General features: G+C 39.0%; 2 protein-coding genes across 3 annotated transcripts; both read left to right on the forward strand.

Annotated features, from left to right (window-relative positions):
* The first annotated feature begins 960 nt into the window (after positions 1–960).
* Positions 961–8,278, forward strand: notum2 (notum pectinacetylesterase 2). Of its 2 annotated transcripts, none has more exons than XM_086082688.1 (11): positions 961–1,729; positions 1,879–1,931; positions 3,089–3,184; positions 3,290–3,350; positions 3,443–3,555; positions 3,643–3,745; positions 4,081–4,269; positions 4,378–4,478; positions 4,898–5,045; positions 5,139–5,186; positions 6,237–8,278. In XM_086082688.1, exons 1-11 carry the CDS (start codon positions 1,374–1,376, stop codon positions 6,538–6,540), a joined length of 1,572 nt encoding a protein of 523 aa, XP_085938814.1. In that variant the 5' UTR covers positions 961–1,373; the 3' UTR covers positions 6,541–8,278. The 2 variants fall into 2 exon arrangements, with proteins under 2 accessions (XP_085938814.1, XP_085938815.1); XM_086082689.1 differs by having other exon boundaries at positions 5,144–5,186; positions 6,237–6,462.
* Positions 8,279–9,236: 958 nt separating this feature from the next.
* On the forward strand, positions 9,237–14,904 carry rps15a (ribosomal protein S15a). Its single transcript, XM_086083626.1, has 5 exons — positions 9,237–9,383; positions 10,183–10,320; positions 10,415–10,494; positions 10,643–10,728; positions 14,774–14,904. The coding sequence occupies exons 2-5, from the start codon at positions 10,188–10,190 to the stop codon at positions 14,865–14,867; spliced, it is 393 nt and encodes a 130-aa protein (XP_085939752.1). The 5' UTR covers positions 9,237–9,383; positions 10,183–10,187; the 3' UTR covers positions 14,868–14,904.
* The last annotated feature ends 3,921 nt before the right edge of the window (positions 14,905–18,825 follow it).

Genomic DNA, 18,825 nt, shown 5'->3' on the forward strand with positions numbered 1-18,825 from the left:
CTCTGTTTTCTTTCTGGCTGTAGTTTAAAATAGCATGAATGCTTGAACATAAGTCAACAATTCCTCTTTTCCCCCTGCCATAGCAAAATACTTGGTCAATGATTCTGTTTTGTTTGTGCTGTATTTCTTGGTCATTATAATGCTCTTGATAATCGCAAAAGGCTGTTTGGCTGAATACAATAGTAATAATTACCAATAATTTGTGCTGATGTTGGGTAGAATCATATTAAAATGTCTTACATTTTGAATGTGGGAGGATATCTAAACCTTTTAAAGGGGGGGGGGGATAGTTGTGAGTTAATTTATTCTTAGGGTTTGTGCCTTACTCTTTACTCTCCAAACATCCAGCATTCCCTTCAGCCCCATAGACCCACATTGCCTTTGTATACTTGGCCTTTCAAGCATCCATCATTTGCTGTGATTGGCATGTTAGGATGGTGTGCATTTCATTGATGAGAATTTCAGAACCCCAAGGCTCGTGATCGGCGCTATGTCACCACTGAGTTATCCCATGGGTACAGCAGAGGATCAGTTTCAAACGGTCTGTCTGTCTTCATCAAACGCACTCTCCAAGAGTCTGCAAGCTCCAGACTGACTTGGATCGAAACACAGCCACGGGTAAAAGCGTTATGACACTATGCTTCAAATGTCTCAATCAAAAGCGAGGAAAGAAATGCGTTACTCTAACTTTACGGTACACAAGTCTAAGATAAAATCTGAGTCTCTATTTCAAATGGAAATAAAACAGTCAAAATGCTGAGCAGTGAGTACTGACTAGCTTTAATGTTATGATACCTGTACACCTGCAAATTAATTTTTAATTAAGAAAAAAAAATCAATTTCTTGTTTTTGTATATGTTGCTGTATTTTTATGGTTTGCTTCAATGTGTTGCAACCTTTTAAAAAGGAGAAACTATGTCCAGCGTGGACCGCGGTTGGATAGTCGAGCAATCAGAGGACTATGAGGGGAGAGGGAATAGAAAGAAAAGGACGTGGGGGGCAGGCGGGGAAGCATGTTCCTGAGCTGCGGTCAGATGGCAAAGTGCTTTGCTGCTGAATGTGTGCAAAGAAATATGTTAAGGAGATCTTTTCTCCTCACCACTGGTCATCCAGTACCTCCCCTTGATGTGAGTCGTCAGTTGGAGCTTCAGGAAAAAATGGGAGGAACTCGGATCCATATGGTGGCACTATAAAGCTCAGTGATGATTTGCGGGCTTCATCGAAACATCGTCAAATCGCTTTTGCCACTCAAGACTGGCATCATCTTTTTACACCTGCTACTGCTGATTTCGTCATCAGGCCTGCATTATTTTTAAAATAGGTATGTCCACTTCTTATTTTAACAATATCCAGCAGATGATATCCCTTAATTGATGAATTATAATAAATTAAACTTTTATTGCATTATATTATCAGCAGACATGAAGCTACTTGGCCAGATTGCTTTCTTGCTTTTGCTGGGGGAGAGTTGGAGTAAGAATACAAAAGTTCAGTCCAGCAAGAAATCTCCACATGGGACCCAAGCAGGCAACGGCGTCCAGCCTTTACCCGAGGTTGTTCTCTCTGCTGGGAGCAGTTCGAACAACAGAGCTACTGGAGGTACCAGTGGTGGTAACTCTACAAGGGATGATGCTGCAGGAGCTCGGGTCGCTAAACAGCAGACAGATGAAATGAGGTTGCACTTTCTCAAGAATACGCATGTTACGTGTAACGATGGGACACCAGCTGGGTGAGACGAAATGGAAATTCGCCTTTATTTCATATTTCATCTTTTAGTGTAAATTCAATTCTCCTTGAATGATTATTAAAACTATAATAAGAGCATCATTTTGAGATGCAAGCTGAAGCGCAACATCAACTTGTGATTTTTGACTTTAGGTTTTACCTAAAAGAGATCAGAGGAAGCCGCAGATGGCTGTTATTTCTGGAAGGTGAGTATTTCAAAAACACTCTGGTTAATTTGGTCCCCAAGATGTCAGCTTGTTTGGCGTTGACACCCCCTTTGGAATTCAAATGGGGATGTCATCATCTGTTTTTCTCCTTTTTTGGTTGCAGTCAGCCTTCTGTGTATTTCGGATTAGAAATACGCATAGCTGATGCTTCGACTAGATCTCTTTCTCGCTCATATAGTCTACACGGTAAATTTTGTAGAGTAAATTTGACTCTAATCAATCTATTTTGACCCACTCTAAACAGAGTCAAATTTACAATTGGATGAGAGTAAAATATTCAGAGTATTTTTTTTTAAGTATTTTTACTGTGTACAAGAGAATTTGCCTATCCCATGAAAAACTACTCAGAAATTGGAAGTAAATTTTGCAAGGAGAGATTTTGACAACATTTTACTAGTTTATTTAAAAAAATAATCATACAAATAATCATAAAGGCACTCAAGGGTTGAGGAACAAACCCACAACTTCAGATGGGGAGACAGCTAATCTACGCCCTGGGCCATGCTGCTCCTACTGTGTGTTAGGAAATTGCTCGTCAGCTGGAATCTTCGTACCTCCAAGACCAAAATCAATCTCCTTTTGGATATTCGCAAACAGTATGAGTGGCGTAGCTCAGTTGGTAGAGTGGCAGTATCCCAAGCTAAAGGTCGTGAATTCGTTCCTCAACCCTTGTGTAACTTAAAAAAAAAAAAAGTAAATATACTCAAAAAATGTCCTTCTAAAATTTACTAATAATTTCTGAGTGAAAAAACTTTACTAGGTTTTTGTCATGGGATAGACCAATTCGTACACAGTAAAAATACTTTGAGTAAAATTTACTCTCAATATTTTACTCTCTTCCAAGTGTACATTTTACTCAACCAAATAGACCCTGTTTCGAGTAAAATTTACTCTGCAAGATTTACTGTGTACCTTTTTTGTATTTTGTAAGTTAGTGGTAGTAGAATCTGCTACTTCATTATGACGAAGATCAAATGTGAAAACAGCATTCGTTAGCAGTATCAAATTAAAGGATACATGCTTGAGTCACGACTGCAGGTGCATTGCCCTGCGACTCACATTCATCACACACTCTGTGATTGACTAGCTTCTCATTCTGTGCCCGGATGTTTAATATTAGTCTTCCCTATTTTTAGGTGGTTGGTGCTGCTACAGCAAAGAGACCTGTGATTCCAGGTACCAAAATATCCCTCGACTAATGAGCTCAACGGGTTGGCCCCAGACAAAAACTGGCAAGTCAACCTATTGTCATACACACGCCCATAATCAATCTTCCAATTTGTATGTTAAGCACTAGAGAAGAAGCTGTGATTGATTACTGATTGCTTGATTTACAGGACGTGGCATACTGTCATCGCAAGTAGCAGAGAATCCTTATTGGCACAACTCAAACTTTGTGTAAGAACCTCTGTAATCGCATTTTTGGATAATTGCGGGATGGTTTACAGCTCATGGGTTCATCACTAGAGTGAATGTGTCCTTTTCTGTAGAGTCATCCCATACTGCTCCAGTGACGTGTGGAGCGGCACTGGGCCTGCCCCGACCGCTCCTCCAAATCAACGACAAGGAAGAGACAAAGAACGGATTAGAAGTACAAATGCAAGTGTGTCTCCGCAGAAAGAAAGCTAGATGTACTTTGTCGGCTAATAACAATAGCGCGCCTGCATTTAATGTCTTTATTTCTTACTAGCTGAGTATGCTTTCATGGGATCGCTCATCATCCGAGAGGTCATCAAAGACCTTATTCCTAAAGGGATCAAGCAGGCCAAGGTGGTTTTGTTGTCTGGCACTAGGTAAACTAATTTCCCTGCTCAAGCTGTAATGCTGACTGCCTTTTGTAAATAAATCAATATCTGATGATCATCACGGTCTTTGCTGCCTAAAATAGAATCCTATATTAGTTTGAAATAACTTTTGTGAGTTGGCATGTTGGACCAGCTGCCCGTTAACACCATTCCCAACCACCCTGTGATTGACATTTGATCAGTACACTAACCCCAAATCAGACAAGTGGTACAAAAAAGGACGGAGCTGGTCTGTCCATCCATTAGCTTTGATACCGCACAAATACTGCGGACTCGAGTTTCTCTGCAAAAGCCACTTAACAATAATTCTAATCTTCCTGCAGTGCTGGGGGCACAGGAGTCTTGCTGAATATCGAGAGAGTGGCCAATTATCTGGCGCAGCTTGGTGCAGAGGCACAGGTCCGCGGTCTGGTGGACTCTGGTTGGTTTCTCGAAAGTAAACACCAGAGATCACCAAACTGCCCTGAAACAGTCACCTGTTCACCTGAAGATGCTATCAAGGCCGGCCTAAGGTACAAATATCCAAACAGCCTGGCTTTATATTTCTCTGCAAAATGGTAATGCATGGAATTCAAACTTTACAGATCTGTTGACGTTTATAACACCAATGATTTTGTCAGGTTGTGGAACGGTGTGGTGCCTGATAGGTGTCGTCGGCTATATAAGAAAGGGGAGGAGTGGCAGTGCTTCTTTGGCTACAAGCTGTATTCTACCTTGACTTGTAAGTGCCCTTCAAAAATAAATTAAATGTATTCAATAGCTCAGTGTCAATAGCAGAAATGTCCTGTTAATTATTTTATGCTTGACAAAAATAGCTCGTAAGAGTTTAAGTTAAGAACTGATATCTACCCATTTTTATGATTTTCTTGATAACCAAAATTACTTTAGTTCTTACATCAACTATTGCATTGTTACCAAAAACAGTGCTTTTAGGCATCCCATGTTTTCTTTAGTCTCTTAACATAGCATAACATAACTAAGAGACATAAGAGAAAGACAGAAGAATTCGCTGAATGTCCATATCCAAGCCTCCACATTGCTCGAGAGTCCTTAATTAATTTCAACTCAGCGATAGAATTTCTCAGCATTACTTCTCTCAGTTAAATGCTGCAGTTACAGTACCTCTTGTTTTGTCTGCAGCCCCTCTATTTGTTGTGCAGTGGCTGTTTGATGAGGAACAGCTGAGGGTGGAGAACATCTACATTGGAGGCCAGCACATGAGCAATGAACAGTGGCAATACATACAGAACCTCGGCAGGGAGTTGAAGAACTCCTTGAGAGAAGTCACGTATGTTCCAAAAGAATAATTTGGTGGAGCATATTATAATTTAGTAACGACCCTGCAAATGACTTGCCCTTTTTTGTTTGTGTGATCCTTTAGAGCAGTATTTGCGCCTTCCTGCCTCTCCCATATGGTAATCACCAAAAGGTATGATGTATTAATTACACACTAGAGTATACATTTTTATGAACTTTTGTACCTATAAAATATTTACTCCTAAACACCAGAGATGGTTGTTGATACCTTACAAGTTGTCACGACTCACTTTTGTTTTTAACTCATTCACTGCCATTGACAGCTATAGACGTTAAAAATGTATTTTAACTATTTCTACTAATTTAACATTTTTTTTCCACTTTTGTTAACAAGAGTATGAAAACCTAGAATTTTTGTATTGTACATTTAGAACAAATATAAAATTTGTGATTAATCATGAGTTAACTATTAAAGTCATGCGATTAATTACAATTAAAATTTTAATCGCCTGATGCTCCAAATTTTTGATATTTTCTTTTTCTTTTTAATTCATTCACTGCCATTGACAGCTATAGACGTCAAACAATTATTTTAACTATTTCTACTCATTTAACATTTTTTTCCACTTTTGTTAACAAGAGTATGAAAACCTAGAATTTTTGTATTGTACATTTAGAACAAATGTAAAATTTGTGATTAATCATGAGTTAACTATTAAAGTCATGCGATTAATTACAATTACAATTTTAATCGCCTGATGCTCCAAATTTTTTATATTTTCTTTTTAATTCATTCGCTGCCATTGACGGCTATAAACGTAAAAAATTCATTTGAACTATTTCTATTAGTTTAGAAAACCTAGAATTTTTTTTATTGTACATTAAGAACAGATATAACATTTTTGATTACTCGTGAGTTAACTAGTGAAACCATGCAATTAATTACGATTACAAATTCTAATCACCTGACGCCCCTAGTTTGTAATTATCTTTTTAAAAAATATTTTCTTTTTATAAAAAAAAAAAAAATTAAGAAGAAGAAAAGATTATTAAAAATTAGGGGCGTCAGGTGATTAAAATTAATTCTAATTAATCGCGTGACTTCACTTGTTAACTCATGATTAAAAAAACAAAACAAAAGATTATTAAAAATTAGGCGGCAATGGCAGTGAATTAGTTAATTGCATCCACTTATTTACTCTACTACTTGTTGTTCTCTCAGCAACTGGATGACTTTCCAAGTTCGAGGCACATCTCTGCCCCGGGCCCTGCACTGCTGGGACAGGAGCTTGGAAGCCACACGTAACAACAGAACTCCAGCCAAAGGCTGTCCATTCCACCTGGTGGACGGTTGCCATTGGCCTCAGTGTAACCCCACCTGCCCCACGCTGGTGGACCAGGCAACCCAACAAGAGCTCACCTTTCTCCAGACGCTGGTAGCCATGGGTCTTGACCTTCGGAAGCTGGGCTTGAATCCTAAAAGAGACACAGATTTCCTTGTAAGCATGGATGGCAACGGTGACTAACATAAGTTAGAAGAGAGGCCGAGCCAGGTGATCACTTTTTATGTAACCACCAAAATAATAAAGAAACAACGGTCACAACGTATGCTCCAAGTGTCAAGCGGAGACCAAGTGGTCAAGCTTTTTTCTCTATATATTTTCCTTTAAACTTGAACATGGTATGTCTTTCAAGTTCTAGCAATGGGTATGCAAAACAACACACTTTAAATCTTGAACTGAGCATGGTAGAAAGGAGTGTCACTTTTATAGGAGACATGATGATCCTGCAAAATGTCAGCATTTAGCATCGCTTGAACAAAAGTTTTTTTCCCCCCATGGTTAGCAACTCTTTTTTTTTTAACTAGCTTGGCATGTATATTTATTTATAAAGTTCTACCCAGGCATTTGTCAGTTTAGTCATGGATTTTTTTCACCAATCTACCATTATTTTTATTTATGTTGAATATTTGTAACATTTAATGTACAGACATAGAATTGCTATCTGTTCAACTAACTCAAAACTGTAAACATGCATCCCCAACACATTGACTGATTTTTTTTCGGACTTGCTTATCTATAGCCCACAAGGCTACGCTATCACATTTATACACATAGTTTATTGCATGCTTTCTTACATTTGTTGGCTTTGATGTATTGACCTTTTTTGCACGTGACGTCACAGCCCTCATGGGAACGCCCCCTCCGGGACGCTGGACGGCATGCCTGTATTGTAACCATTGAATCTCGTACAGCGTAAAGTCCTTTATCTAATCAATTATCTTATAAAATGGTATTATTTTGCTGTGTGGTCGGTTATACAGACAGACAAACCAAATGTTGCTTTTTATCGCATACCTACTAATGAAGACAAAAGACGCAGCAACAGAAAGGACTGGCAGCCCACAAAGTATTCATGGATTTGCAGCGATAATTTTTTGCGAAGTTAGTAGATAAATGTTGTAATTAGTAGATACATGTTCATACATTTTACTAGTAAACGTACACTCTAGCAAAGATTGTAAACAGAGGTGTCGAATTGCGTGTTTCAAATCACATTAACGAGCCAGATAGTTAGCGTCCACTCCAACTGCACACAACACACAGCTTAGTTTTAAAATGCAGCTTCTTCAAAACTATTACGTGCATTTGACTGTTTAATAATGGGGGGTTTCGTCTTTGTGCTTAGAGTTTTTCACTCTGGAGCCGGAGTCATATTCATGAAATTACTGCATTGCTTGCCACTACGATAGTCATTTGTTCCATGCTAGTAAACATAGTAACATAACATCATCGCAGCATTACAATATAGAACGGACTATTTAAAAATAAGTCAGTTAGCATGATAAACAAGTTTTATAAGCATCTCGTCCCAGAGACTCAGCCAGCGACAAGCTTTTAAATCAGCCCCGGTGTAAGGCATTAACTACATAATGATATAGGTCGTGCGCTGTGAATTCCGGCAAAGTCGGCGATCTGATTAACTTGGTAAAAACAGCAGGCAACAGAAGATAAGGGGCTGTTTTCAAACTAGCGATCTCCAACTTAAGTAAATATCGCGCTCTATGAGTCCCGACTAAATGTGCAACTTCGACTGACAGGCGACCTTCGGTTGAAGTAGTAGATTCCATGGCTCAATAATAACTTTTAATTTGTAAAATAGCAGTCGCTAAATCACTAAGTCGCTCTGGGTCATGTCCACTTCCATTCAACAATCATTTCCTTCCGCCGTCCGTCATAGGGCAGTCACGTGATCACGTGCCGTCGGTGCAAATGGTCAATATAACAAGGGTACTATGATTCAGTCAAATGTATTCCCAATAAATACTCAGTTTGAAAAAATAGTCTGTGTGTTGTTGTTTTTTTAAGAGTGCATGATTAAAAATAAACATGATTAAGTTTATGCTAACAGTGCTACTTTGACCCCTGGATTGGCTGGCAACCGGTTCAGGGTGTACCCTGCCTACTGCCCAAAGTCAGCTGGGCTAGGCCCCAGCGCCCCGCAACCATTGTGAGGAATAAGCGGTCAAGTAAATGGATGGATGGGTGGTACTTTAAACACTGCATTCTGTCCTTCATATTGTACTTACATTCTTCTTCCATCCTTTTCTGTACCACTTATCATTGGGGGGGGGGGGGGGGCGCACCATTAAGGTTGCTGGTAAACTTGGTTTACCTTAGGTGAAAGCTGAGGTACATCCTGGATTGGTTCCCAGCAAATTGCAGTGCACGTACAGACAGCACACACACTTACACAACACACTCACATTTACATCACACCATCAATGAACCTAATATGCATTGTGCATGTTTTTATTATGTGGAAGTCACCCAAAGAAAATCCACTCAAGAACTGAGAGAACATGTAAACTACTCACAGGAAGACCAGAGTTCAGATTCGAACCCCCAAAACCAACCTCGGAACTATAAGGCGAGTGTCCTATTCACTGGCCACCAGGCCAACTAAAACAATAATAACATAAGAAAAGATGCAGTGAAAAGGTTAATCATTCGATTAATCATGTTCTTAATCTTATTAAGAGGAAGCGGAAATTGTTCGAAAATGACAAACAAACATTACAAACAAAATCTAAACTGTGTAGTTCTTCATCCACACCACGCGAAGGCGCTAATTTAAATTTGACGTTTGTATTCTTAGGAAATCGAGATTTAAATCACTCTTTTAAAATTAGAATAAATACCTGAAAATAAACACAATTTTAAGCGTATTTAATTACAAGAAAACAGAGTAGTTATCGAAAATATTAGAACCGGGATTTGATATTATGATTCTTAAAGGATGGTTACACATTCCCCATAATGCATTGCGACTACTTTCTACTTCCTCTTTCCGCCATATTGCAAAACCGGTGAGATGTCTTTTCATTTTGTCATGTATAATCCATTCTATATCTACTTCATCTTATTGTTAATACTCATGTGGTTATAATAACCGTCAAGTGTATTTATGTGGTAGCGGTTTAAAGTGGCTATTGTCCATTTCTAGCACTTAACGGCGTCATTTGAGCGGCTTTTTCTCTTTGCCATCCGTTCTGCTCAGGCCGACCAGTGCTTGCCTTAAAGGCGTTTTGGAAATGGCTAACTGTACTTTTTAAACTGAGCACAGTGTGCGTCTCTGCTGCGAGTACTTGCAAATATTGTACTCATTCAAGCGTCGACATTTGGACGGCGTCTCTGACTTCATCATAGCGAACCACTGCTAGTTTAGCAACCTCCGCAAGACAACAGGGTCTGTGAATGGACCGTGCTAAAATGTATAGATAGCAGCTTGCGTTTGTACCATGGTGCGTTTATCGTTCAATTAAATTGCAACGAAACTGCTGTTTGCTATTTCAGTGGGTCGCTGTTGGTCTTTACTGCTAAATGTCCAGAATTGTTGCGTGTGAATTTTCTAGTACTGTTTTGTCTAGACTATTATACATCCAGTCGATGTAACAACAACTAACATCTAAACAACCTTGTAATAGAAAAGATGAATAAAATCAACTCCGTTGGCCTATTAAGTGTTGGAAAAGTTCAGTTTGGTAAATCTGAGAGGCTGTGAGTGATTGAGAAATTAAGACAAATGAGTGAAGCTGTGCTCTTCCTTTCGATTTTTGGAAGTAAATGTAAAGTTGGTATACTAATTGAGCATTTTGTTTTCTGCAGGCATCATGGTGCGCATGAACGTTCTCGCAGATGCTTTGAAGTGCATCAACAATGCTGAAAAGCGTGGGAAGCGACAGGTCCTCATCAGGCCATGTTCCAAGGTCATTGTACGTTTCCTAACTGTCATGATGAAGCACGGTAGGTGTTGGTTACCTGTCTGATTTGGCATACAGGAGTTCACGCATTGGCCAAAATTCCTTTAACTGGTATTTTTGTTGTAACATTTTTCCAGGTTACATTGGTGAGTTTGAGATCATTGATGACCACAGAGCCGGAAAAATAGTCGTCAATCTCACAGGAAGGTTGAACAAGGTATTGACCCACTTCGCTGAGCAGCTTCCTAACGGCTCACTCTGAAGTTACTAGCTTAATGACTGTTGCTTTCACACTTACTTGCTTGATGCCAATTTACGATTTAATTCTAATGCCAATGTAATATTTGTGCTTTTGTTGCCTGTAGTGTGGCGTGATCAGTCCACGTTTTGATCTCCAGCTCAAGGAATTGGAGAAGTGGCAGAACAACCTTCTGCCCTCAAGACAGTTTGGGTGAGAATCACATAGTTGGCAATACATTGTACCACTTTTTTGGTGTGATATGGTATAGTTAACAGACTGTATGGTCCGGATGTCAGTTTTTGGGCCATGGTTAGATACGCTTTTGTGCGTATAGAGAATTTTTCTTTACCTCAAAATAGGGCTATAGAAACACTATAATTATGTAAGTTCCTTTTGGACCAAACATAATTTAAAATAATATATATTATATATAAAAAAAAAATATGTAGGCAAAAACTAGAAGTTGGAGTGCAGCTTGTGCACTGGGCAGTAGGACGATCATTTATTTTTTGGTACAAAATAAGAAAATGTTTAATCGTAAAAAAAAACTAACAAATATTACAACAACAATTATTTGAAACACTAATAATGCAAGTTCGAAAAAAATATTGAATTGGTTTCGTTTAAAATTTAAAATTACAAAAAAAAAGTGCAAATGAATACATTTAAACAACTCAAAGATTAGAATATATATATATTACGATTATGCTGATTTTGCAATTGTGGAGTGTACTAATTGTAATTGAAATTCGATTTATTGCACAGCCCTACCTCAAAACTCTTAATTTTGCTTGTCAGCCAAAAATGCCTTTTTTGTTGTTGTATATTTCAAGTTAACTAGTGGAGTGGCAAAATCGATCAAAATTACGTCACAATCTCGTGCCTCGAAATCATAATATGGACGATCCTCCTTCCCCCGCTCTCACCCTCCTCCCAGGTGCAAAAAAAAAGAGCAAATGTCGACTCCGATCACGCAGCATATTGACCACGTTTGCATGCAGTCAGTATTCGGGTTAAGCTCGGAATTACAGTTTCTGAAACATCCAAGATTATCTGTTTACATGAATGGCAGACAGTTACCCGTATACATGGTAATTGTGCTGAATCGAAATCCCCCGTTTGCAAGTGTGACACACGGACAACGTAGTTACGTAAATAGACATTTCAGCTTTTAAACTTCTACTTTTAAAAAAAAGACATTATATATGTGACTCACTGCACGAAGTAATGTAATTGGTTTCCATCGCGCTCCAAAAGTGTGGTTCTTTGCCAAGTCGTCATGTTTGTTTACATCTGCTAGAGTATTTCTGGTGGGTTGCGCGCCTTATTTCTATATATACACTGTGGCATTGTTACCGTAGAGACAGAAAATAACGTGAAAATGCCGCAGATAAATCCGTGTATTCAAGCGAGGCTTGTAACATGTGGGACGGCACTGCATGCGTACAAATAGTTCCTGTAATGCAAAGATCCAAGATTTGTTGCGAATAGGAAGATATGCTTCGACATGCGCGTCCCATTCCCGGTCACGGGAAACACTTTCAAGGTAGGAAACATTGGCTGACATCACAATGATGTAGATTTGACAAGTAGGAAATCACCATCACTGGTCCAACCAACTATCTATCCTCAATTGCAATAACACTTCCACAAAACTCAGCTCGCGCAAAAGCTAACGCTATAATGCCTATTTATAGCAGCAGACCTGCAGCCTTATTCGGTGGTGAAAAACACTGGATTAAAATATTTAAATGAGTGTACTTAGTCATGCTGCACAATGCCTAGCATGTCACATTTTATAACAGTGGTGCTCTCTAAGAAAACGTCAAGTTTGTGGTGCGGTCTGACGTCTGAGCAATGAATGCTGAGTTGGCTCGACGTCAAGAGTAACTCAGTTTAGTTAGATGATCGTTACAGCACATAACTGGGTGGGGGGCGGGGATGGAAACATGTCTATGAATCATACTGTCATCATGGAAACTGGACAGACAAAATACAACCATACCTGTAACCACAAATAATGCCAAAAACATTGTCAATGCATTAAATGCAGCTGGATTGTTGGATTTAAATTTGACCATCAGTGCCTAATGTGATACATTACAAAAGAATAATGGAAATTGTTTCTCCTGTATGCAGCCCATCTTTTGAAATGACCCTAAAATCGAAAGTCATATCGAATCAAGGATTTGTAGAATTGTGCCACCCCTCGTGTTGATGCAACTCTTGAATAGTGAGCTGCCTCATATACCTTGACACATTTTGCGTGATTGATGAATGTAGTATAAATTATGTACATCAAACTCAAACATACAAAAATACTTATTTTGTTGCATTTGGTCAATCTGTCACCCCACTCTGTAGCACGAGCGATCGGGCCGGGTTTTATCCAACTGTTGTATTGAAATGCAGGGGGTAGGGATTTTAAAGTTTAGTACTGGGGCCCGGCACACATCCCTAGTACTTAGGCTGACATTTTAGTATTTGACAGCACAAAGCTCTGAAAGTTCCCTTCCAGTCAAGGCATGTTTGACTGCAGCACTATTTAGTGCCCACCCCCTTTTCATCTGTTCTTGTGGCATCACACCTTTGTAGGGGTGCAACAATCTGATGCGCCTCGGGCTGCATCTGCCCTCAAACTGATACATACCTTCTTAAGTGTGCCGTTATAGTATTTGTGACCGTTGCACTGGTGACATTTTTTTTGCACTGATGCATTTGATTGAGCGCATTATCTGGCTGAGGTTCTATTAACTTGAACAAGCAAATCTTAAGTTTTAAAGTTCAATGTGGCTGTTGGCAAGGCATTACAGAGTAATGCTCTTTTTAGCATCTAAGCTACCCTATACAATAATGAGGATTCATTCCTTTGATATTTAGTAATCAGATCTTGTACCCAGTTGGAACACGCTAGTTTGACAACTAGTAGATGTGAGTACATCAGTGGAGCCACCCAAAATTAAAATGTTTCAGTTAATTTGTCTGAAAACGGTTCATTAATTACAACACATCTTTTCGCATATGGGCGCCATACAACAGCATAAGTCATGGCTCCCTGAAAGTATATCAACTTTGGTTGGGTAAATCAATTCAGTATTGATACATTGTGAGACATTTTGCCTGTTTTTTTTCTTTTTCCTTGGCTCAAAGGCTGGGAAAGACTGCCCAAGCCTTAAGCAACCCAATAGTAAAAAGTTATCATTACAGTAAATATGTAAAGCTTCTGGTCAATTAATAATAAATTTATTTTAAAAAATGCAGACAAAAATTAATTCAATGCTTTGATTCCTATGGTTGTCTGCACCTGGCTCAAGTGCCTTGTGACGTGTGCAAACTAATTGCATGCCATTCATATCCTGATGCAAATGTCACGAGTTGAAACATTAGTACGAGTGTTGGCGCCGCAGGTCAAACGGTACATAAAATGAGGACCCACTCTTATTTGCTTAAAGTGCTGCGAATCGGATCAATCAATACACTGAAAATAGGGATTGATATTAATCTAGTAAAGTTTGTTTACATCAGAAATTCTAGTTAAACTCCTTGTAAAATGTACTTAAAATTTCTGAGTGCATCAACCTTTACTGAACTTTTTCAAGTCAACATTACTCCCCATTTTTTTCAGTGTACTGACATTTTGTCGGCTACTATAGTTGAGATGTGCTGCACTTTTGGCCTTGTTTGTTATGGAGAATGTCAAGTTTTGCATAAAATGTCATTCGTGTGTGTGTATGTTGCAAAGTACTATAGGCCAACATAACAGTTTGTGGAATGTACCGAGTGGAAGTTGTTCATCTTTTGTAAATGCAAAACTGCGAATTGCCGTTTGTGGTAAAACGCAGAGCTGCCGAATGTTACAGAAGTCACTAACGCTAACACGTCATGATTGAGCTTAATATAAATAAATAAAAAAGAATAAGAATGACCACAGTGGCTGCTGCTCTCAAGAGCTTTAGTTTTCTCTGCTCGAGTTGTGCGAGCGGGGGTCTCACGTAACTGATGAGGAAAGAGTTTTGCTCGTGTGTGTCGCAAGGAAATTTTATTTTATGTATTTATGGTCCTAAATTATTTAGGGTGTGGGCTAAACTGATTTAGAAGCCAAAGAACACCTCGGGATGCCAATAGTCCTGGAAAGCAGTGTTAATGAGGCTTTACAAATTATTTTCCCACTGCTTTATAGAATGCATTTGTATTTGCTATGTGGTTTAATTTGACAAATTTGTGAATTTTGGTCGCCTTTTCTCATTTTCTCCAGATACATTGTACTGACCACCTCAGCTGGCATCATGGACCATGAAGAGGCCAGACGGAAACATACAGGAGGCAAAATCCTTGGGTTCTTTTTCTAAAATGTTAACTGGAAATAAAGTCAACCAGTGAAATGTTCTTCATTCTCTTGACTTATTTCATTTCATTTATAAAAGATTTCTAATTTCAATATGAGAAGAATTGATGTGGATTTCTGTAGATTCGATATTTAAGTGAAGAATTTAACTGTGTTCGCCGATCTGTAATTTCTCAAATATGCACTGGTTTACATGCATCTCGGAAATTGACCTTCACAAGCTGTTTTTTGTTTGTACTCGTGTATTTTACAACCCTTTGATTAACTGGTAGCCATGCTAAAAATAAAAGTATTTGATAGATTTGGATTTCCAATCCTGCATGAAATGCATTTACCGGCCCTTTGTTCCATTGGGAGCACTGGGCAAATATACTCAAGTGATAGTGTTAATAATTGAGAAATTACGGTAAATTTTTTTTTTTTTAATGTTGGCCGAGAAAGGACTGTGACGCTGTTGAGTGAAAAATACTTTTGAGCGGCTCACGTCATCTGTTCTGGATTGATATTATCTGTTAAAATACAGTAAAAGAGCTCTGTTTTTCTGAAACACTCACTACATGAATGTGTACATAGCGACCTTGCTAGCACTCCAGTTGCTGTTAAGTGTGAATTATTGCCATATGTTGTGCATCTTGTGTAAAGCCACAAATGTCTGCCCATGACCATTTCCAGTCCTATGTGTATTTTGTCTTGACAACTACAAGGCGGTTGGAGACATTGACCGCATAATATAGGTGAGCTAATGGTATATCGCTGTCCAAAATGCTCCTTGTGGACTCGAAACACACATACTGCGTCCCTCATGACTTTACATCACTACACTAATAATGCTGCGGCTGTTTAGATGTTTGCTTTTCTGCTCCATTGGCCGATGACGTCTCACATGACGTCATCTTAACGTCTAGATTTGACTGAGACTGACCTGTTTATAGTTGTAGCAGGACACCCCAAAGTCTCTAAATGTTCTCACTGTATTACTATTTTATTTTTTTAAATCTTTAACACTTAGGCCTTGCAACATGGATCAGAAACTGAAAACAGCCCCTTCAGAAGACTGCCATGTCTCTCATCTGCGGATCAAGGTGCACAACCAGTCAGCGTCTCACCGTGATTTTTTACTACCACATAATCGACGATGGGTCACGTGCAAAATGCAGGCATAGTTGAATAGCCCACCATGTTAAATACATAAAAAAAATTGAATAAATGTTTGCCCTGCTTTGATAGTAAGGTAGAGGCAACTATATTGTTAAATCTAATGAGTGAACAATTAACCAAGTCCGTTAAACGCCCGACATTTTCCTTTCCCTTCAGGTACTTAGTGAAAGACTTGCAGTGTTTTTTCTCAAAGTGGCCACACGATGGCAGTAGCGACCTCTGGTTTGAACACCAGTACAACTAATGCCGCATCAGCCTGCTCGGCAAGCAGTAGTACCAATGATGATTAATTCAGAGAGATAACTCAATCAAAATTGGAATAGCGGTAAATGTCGGAAGCGTGGAGCTATAATATATATAAAATATAATTAAGAAGTTTCTTTTTTTTTAATGGATGGATGAATGCATAAACATTCCCTGTGGTCTTCTGATGCCGTAAATGAGGAAGAAAAGCCAAGGACAAACGGAAAAGTGATTTCACATTTCGGGCAACTCCATTTTGGGTTTGAAATATACTGAACATGCTGTGCAAGAATACTTTGCAATAGTAATGTGCCCTTAAGCTTCTTTTGTTTTTGAAAATGGAGAGCATTAAAATTAATCATTGTTCATTATCAGTCTGACAACGAAGTTGTGACGAACAATGACAACGTATGTTGCTCGGTGCGACTTTGGATCTTGTAGTTTGTCCAATCATCCAGAATAACATTTGTCAGTGTTCTTTTACATCAAAGTTATCGAACTCATTTTTTTTGCTCTCGCCTTTCCATTTATCCTTAAACACTGTTGTTTCGAGGTGAATTGCGGGTCACGCATACGGTTACTATGGTGCTTCTCACTTGCTTTCCTTTTTCACACGCCCCCTCTGTCTGTGTGCCTTATTTAACAGGTTGATCCAGGGTGGTGGGAGGTTTGGCTGGAGATGCACGTGGGGTGAAATATGACGAATGGGGCAGTTAGCAGGCAGTGAATTTATAGCTGTGAATGCAGCCATCCATCGTGGCGCGCATCCCGTAGCTGTCCTCAAGGGCGTCGCGCTCCTCCAGAGTCCCATCTTAGGTGACTAACCTGGGGGTCCCTCTGCTGCCGCTGTGGAAGCAATGAGACGCTGCAGCTGTCCTCATTGTATGTTAAGCAATGGTTAATTAGCAGGCATTGAGCACAAGGCAGTTAATGTACACATGATAGAGAGAGGCCAATGGGTGCTAGTGAGAGGCCGAGTTTATTAATCATGCTTCTCAATTGTTCGCCATCGATCACCTTGAGCATACACTGCAGTCTGGATATCTCTGTGGACGACGTAGGCTGTTGAAGTGTCGATCACATGATAAGAGGTGCTAAATGATGAGTGTTCATTGACATTGAGCAGGAAATGTAAGGCTTTCTCTGCTGGCCTGAACTTGGCTGCGCTGTTAAGAATGTTAAATATTTTGTGCAATTAGATTTCAGCCTGTGTCCTGCCATGTGAACTATGTTTCAAATCGGTCCTCACGTGACATCATTTCTGTGCTCTGATTGGTTGGTCAGAGCAAAACTTGTAATGGTCTATTTTGACTAGCAAAATATGAATGTAATATTAGAACATCAAACCTTTGCGTGACCCCAAAAATATATTTACTCTTTCTTCCTCAGAATTCAGAATTTTGCAATTATAAATGTAAAATGTTGAGGTTTCACTATAAATAAATAAACAGCCTGTAAAAACTAGGGGTGTGCCCAAAAAAAGAAATTCTCATAAGAATCATAATTCTCATTTAGTACGATTTAGAATCTATTTTAAATGTCCCAAAATCGATTTTTTTTAAATTGTTTTATACTGTCTTGCCTTTGTCTGTGTGTGCCTTTATTTGGAGCGCTGTTCATGTTGTACCTGGTTTGGCCACTGAGGGGCAGTGTGGTTCCACGCGGTCTAATACACTGTTAAGTTGTAGCCACATTAGAGAGTAGAAGGAAAAAGTCACGATCAAGTTATTCCAATAAAAGTTTTTTTTTCAGCGTGGAGCTGTTCTTTTGAGTGCTAAAAGTGCCGCGAGTAGCGCGCTAATTAGTGTTAGCGAGTTAGACTGGAGTAAATCATTACAATTCCTTGCACATCTACAGATTGAAGCAAAACTCATTGTCAATCAAATCAATTTGAATCAAAAATCGTTCCTAATCGAAAATCGATTCTGAATCGAATCGCAGGCCCAAAAATCGGAATTGAATCGAATTGTGAGACATTAAAAGATTCCCATCCCTAGTAAAAACTGATGTGACTTTATTCTCAGCCAAGCTCTGGTGAGGTGAGCCTCGCTAGACCAAATGAGGCGTGTGGGGGTTAAAGCTGGCTTCCAATGTTTAAATACAGCCATAGATGGGAATTGTGAATGACTGCATGGAAAAGGTGAAGAGTGCAGTTATATTAATGTAATATAAAACAGAGCAGACAAACCGCTCTGATCATAACTTGTTTGCACATTCTTCAGACATTTCTGCCAACTCGGAGGAATGCTGTTTACTGCATGCTCAGCTCAACATGGTGGCTGCATCACAGAAAGTCACAGTATTGTGCATAAAAAAACACATAGATTTGTCTCTTAATCATTTACACATCTACAAGCTAAGAGAGCTATCAAAACTATTTTATAAAAATAATGCTTCGATTGGATTTGTGCTGGCAATGATGTCATAATTATATGAACAATATATTGTATATGTTGTTGGAGTTAATCTTACATTGATGTAGAATTGCCTTGAATTATACTGAGAGCTATTTTTTAATATTTTGCATAGTGTAGCAATCTACAATCACAATAATAAACACA

This window comes from Leptonotus elevatus, chromosome 8 (assembly GCF_054856555.1).
Source record: "Leptonotus elevatus isolate MCC_2025b chromosome 8, RoL_Lele_1.0, whole genome shotgun sequence".
Lineage (NCBI taxonomy): Eukaryota > Metazoa > Chordata > Actinopteri > Syngnathiformes > Syngnathidae > Leptonotus > Leptonotus elevatus.

Excerpts from the sequence above, each read along its gene's own strand:
- notum2 (XM_086082688.1), top strand. The coding sequence starts at position 1,374 with ATGAATTATAATAAATTAAACTTTTATTGCATTATATTATCAGCAGAC. Across the intron at positions 1,932-3,088 it reads ATGGCTGTTATTTCTGGAAG|GTGGTTGGTGCTGCTACAGC; the intron begins GTGAGTATTTCA and ends CCCTATTTTTAG. Across the intron at positions 3,351-3,442 it reads TGGCACAACTCAAACTTTGT|AGTCATCCCATACTGCTCCA; the intron begins GTAAGAACCTCT and ends CCTTTTCTGTAG.
- rps15a (XM_086083626.1), top strand. The coding sequence starts at position 10,188 with ATGGTGCGCATGAACGTTCTCGCAGATGCTTTGAAGTGCATCAACAAT. Across the intron at positions 10,321-10,414 it reads AACTGTCATGATGAAGCACG|GTTACATTGGTGAGTTTGAG; the intron begins GTAGGTGTTGGT and ends ACATTTTTCCAG. Across the intron at positions 10,729-14,773 it reads CTGCCCTCAAGACAGTTTGG|ATACATTGTACTGACCACCT; the intron begins GTGAGAATCACA and ends CATTTTCTCCAG.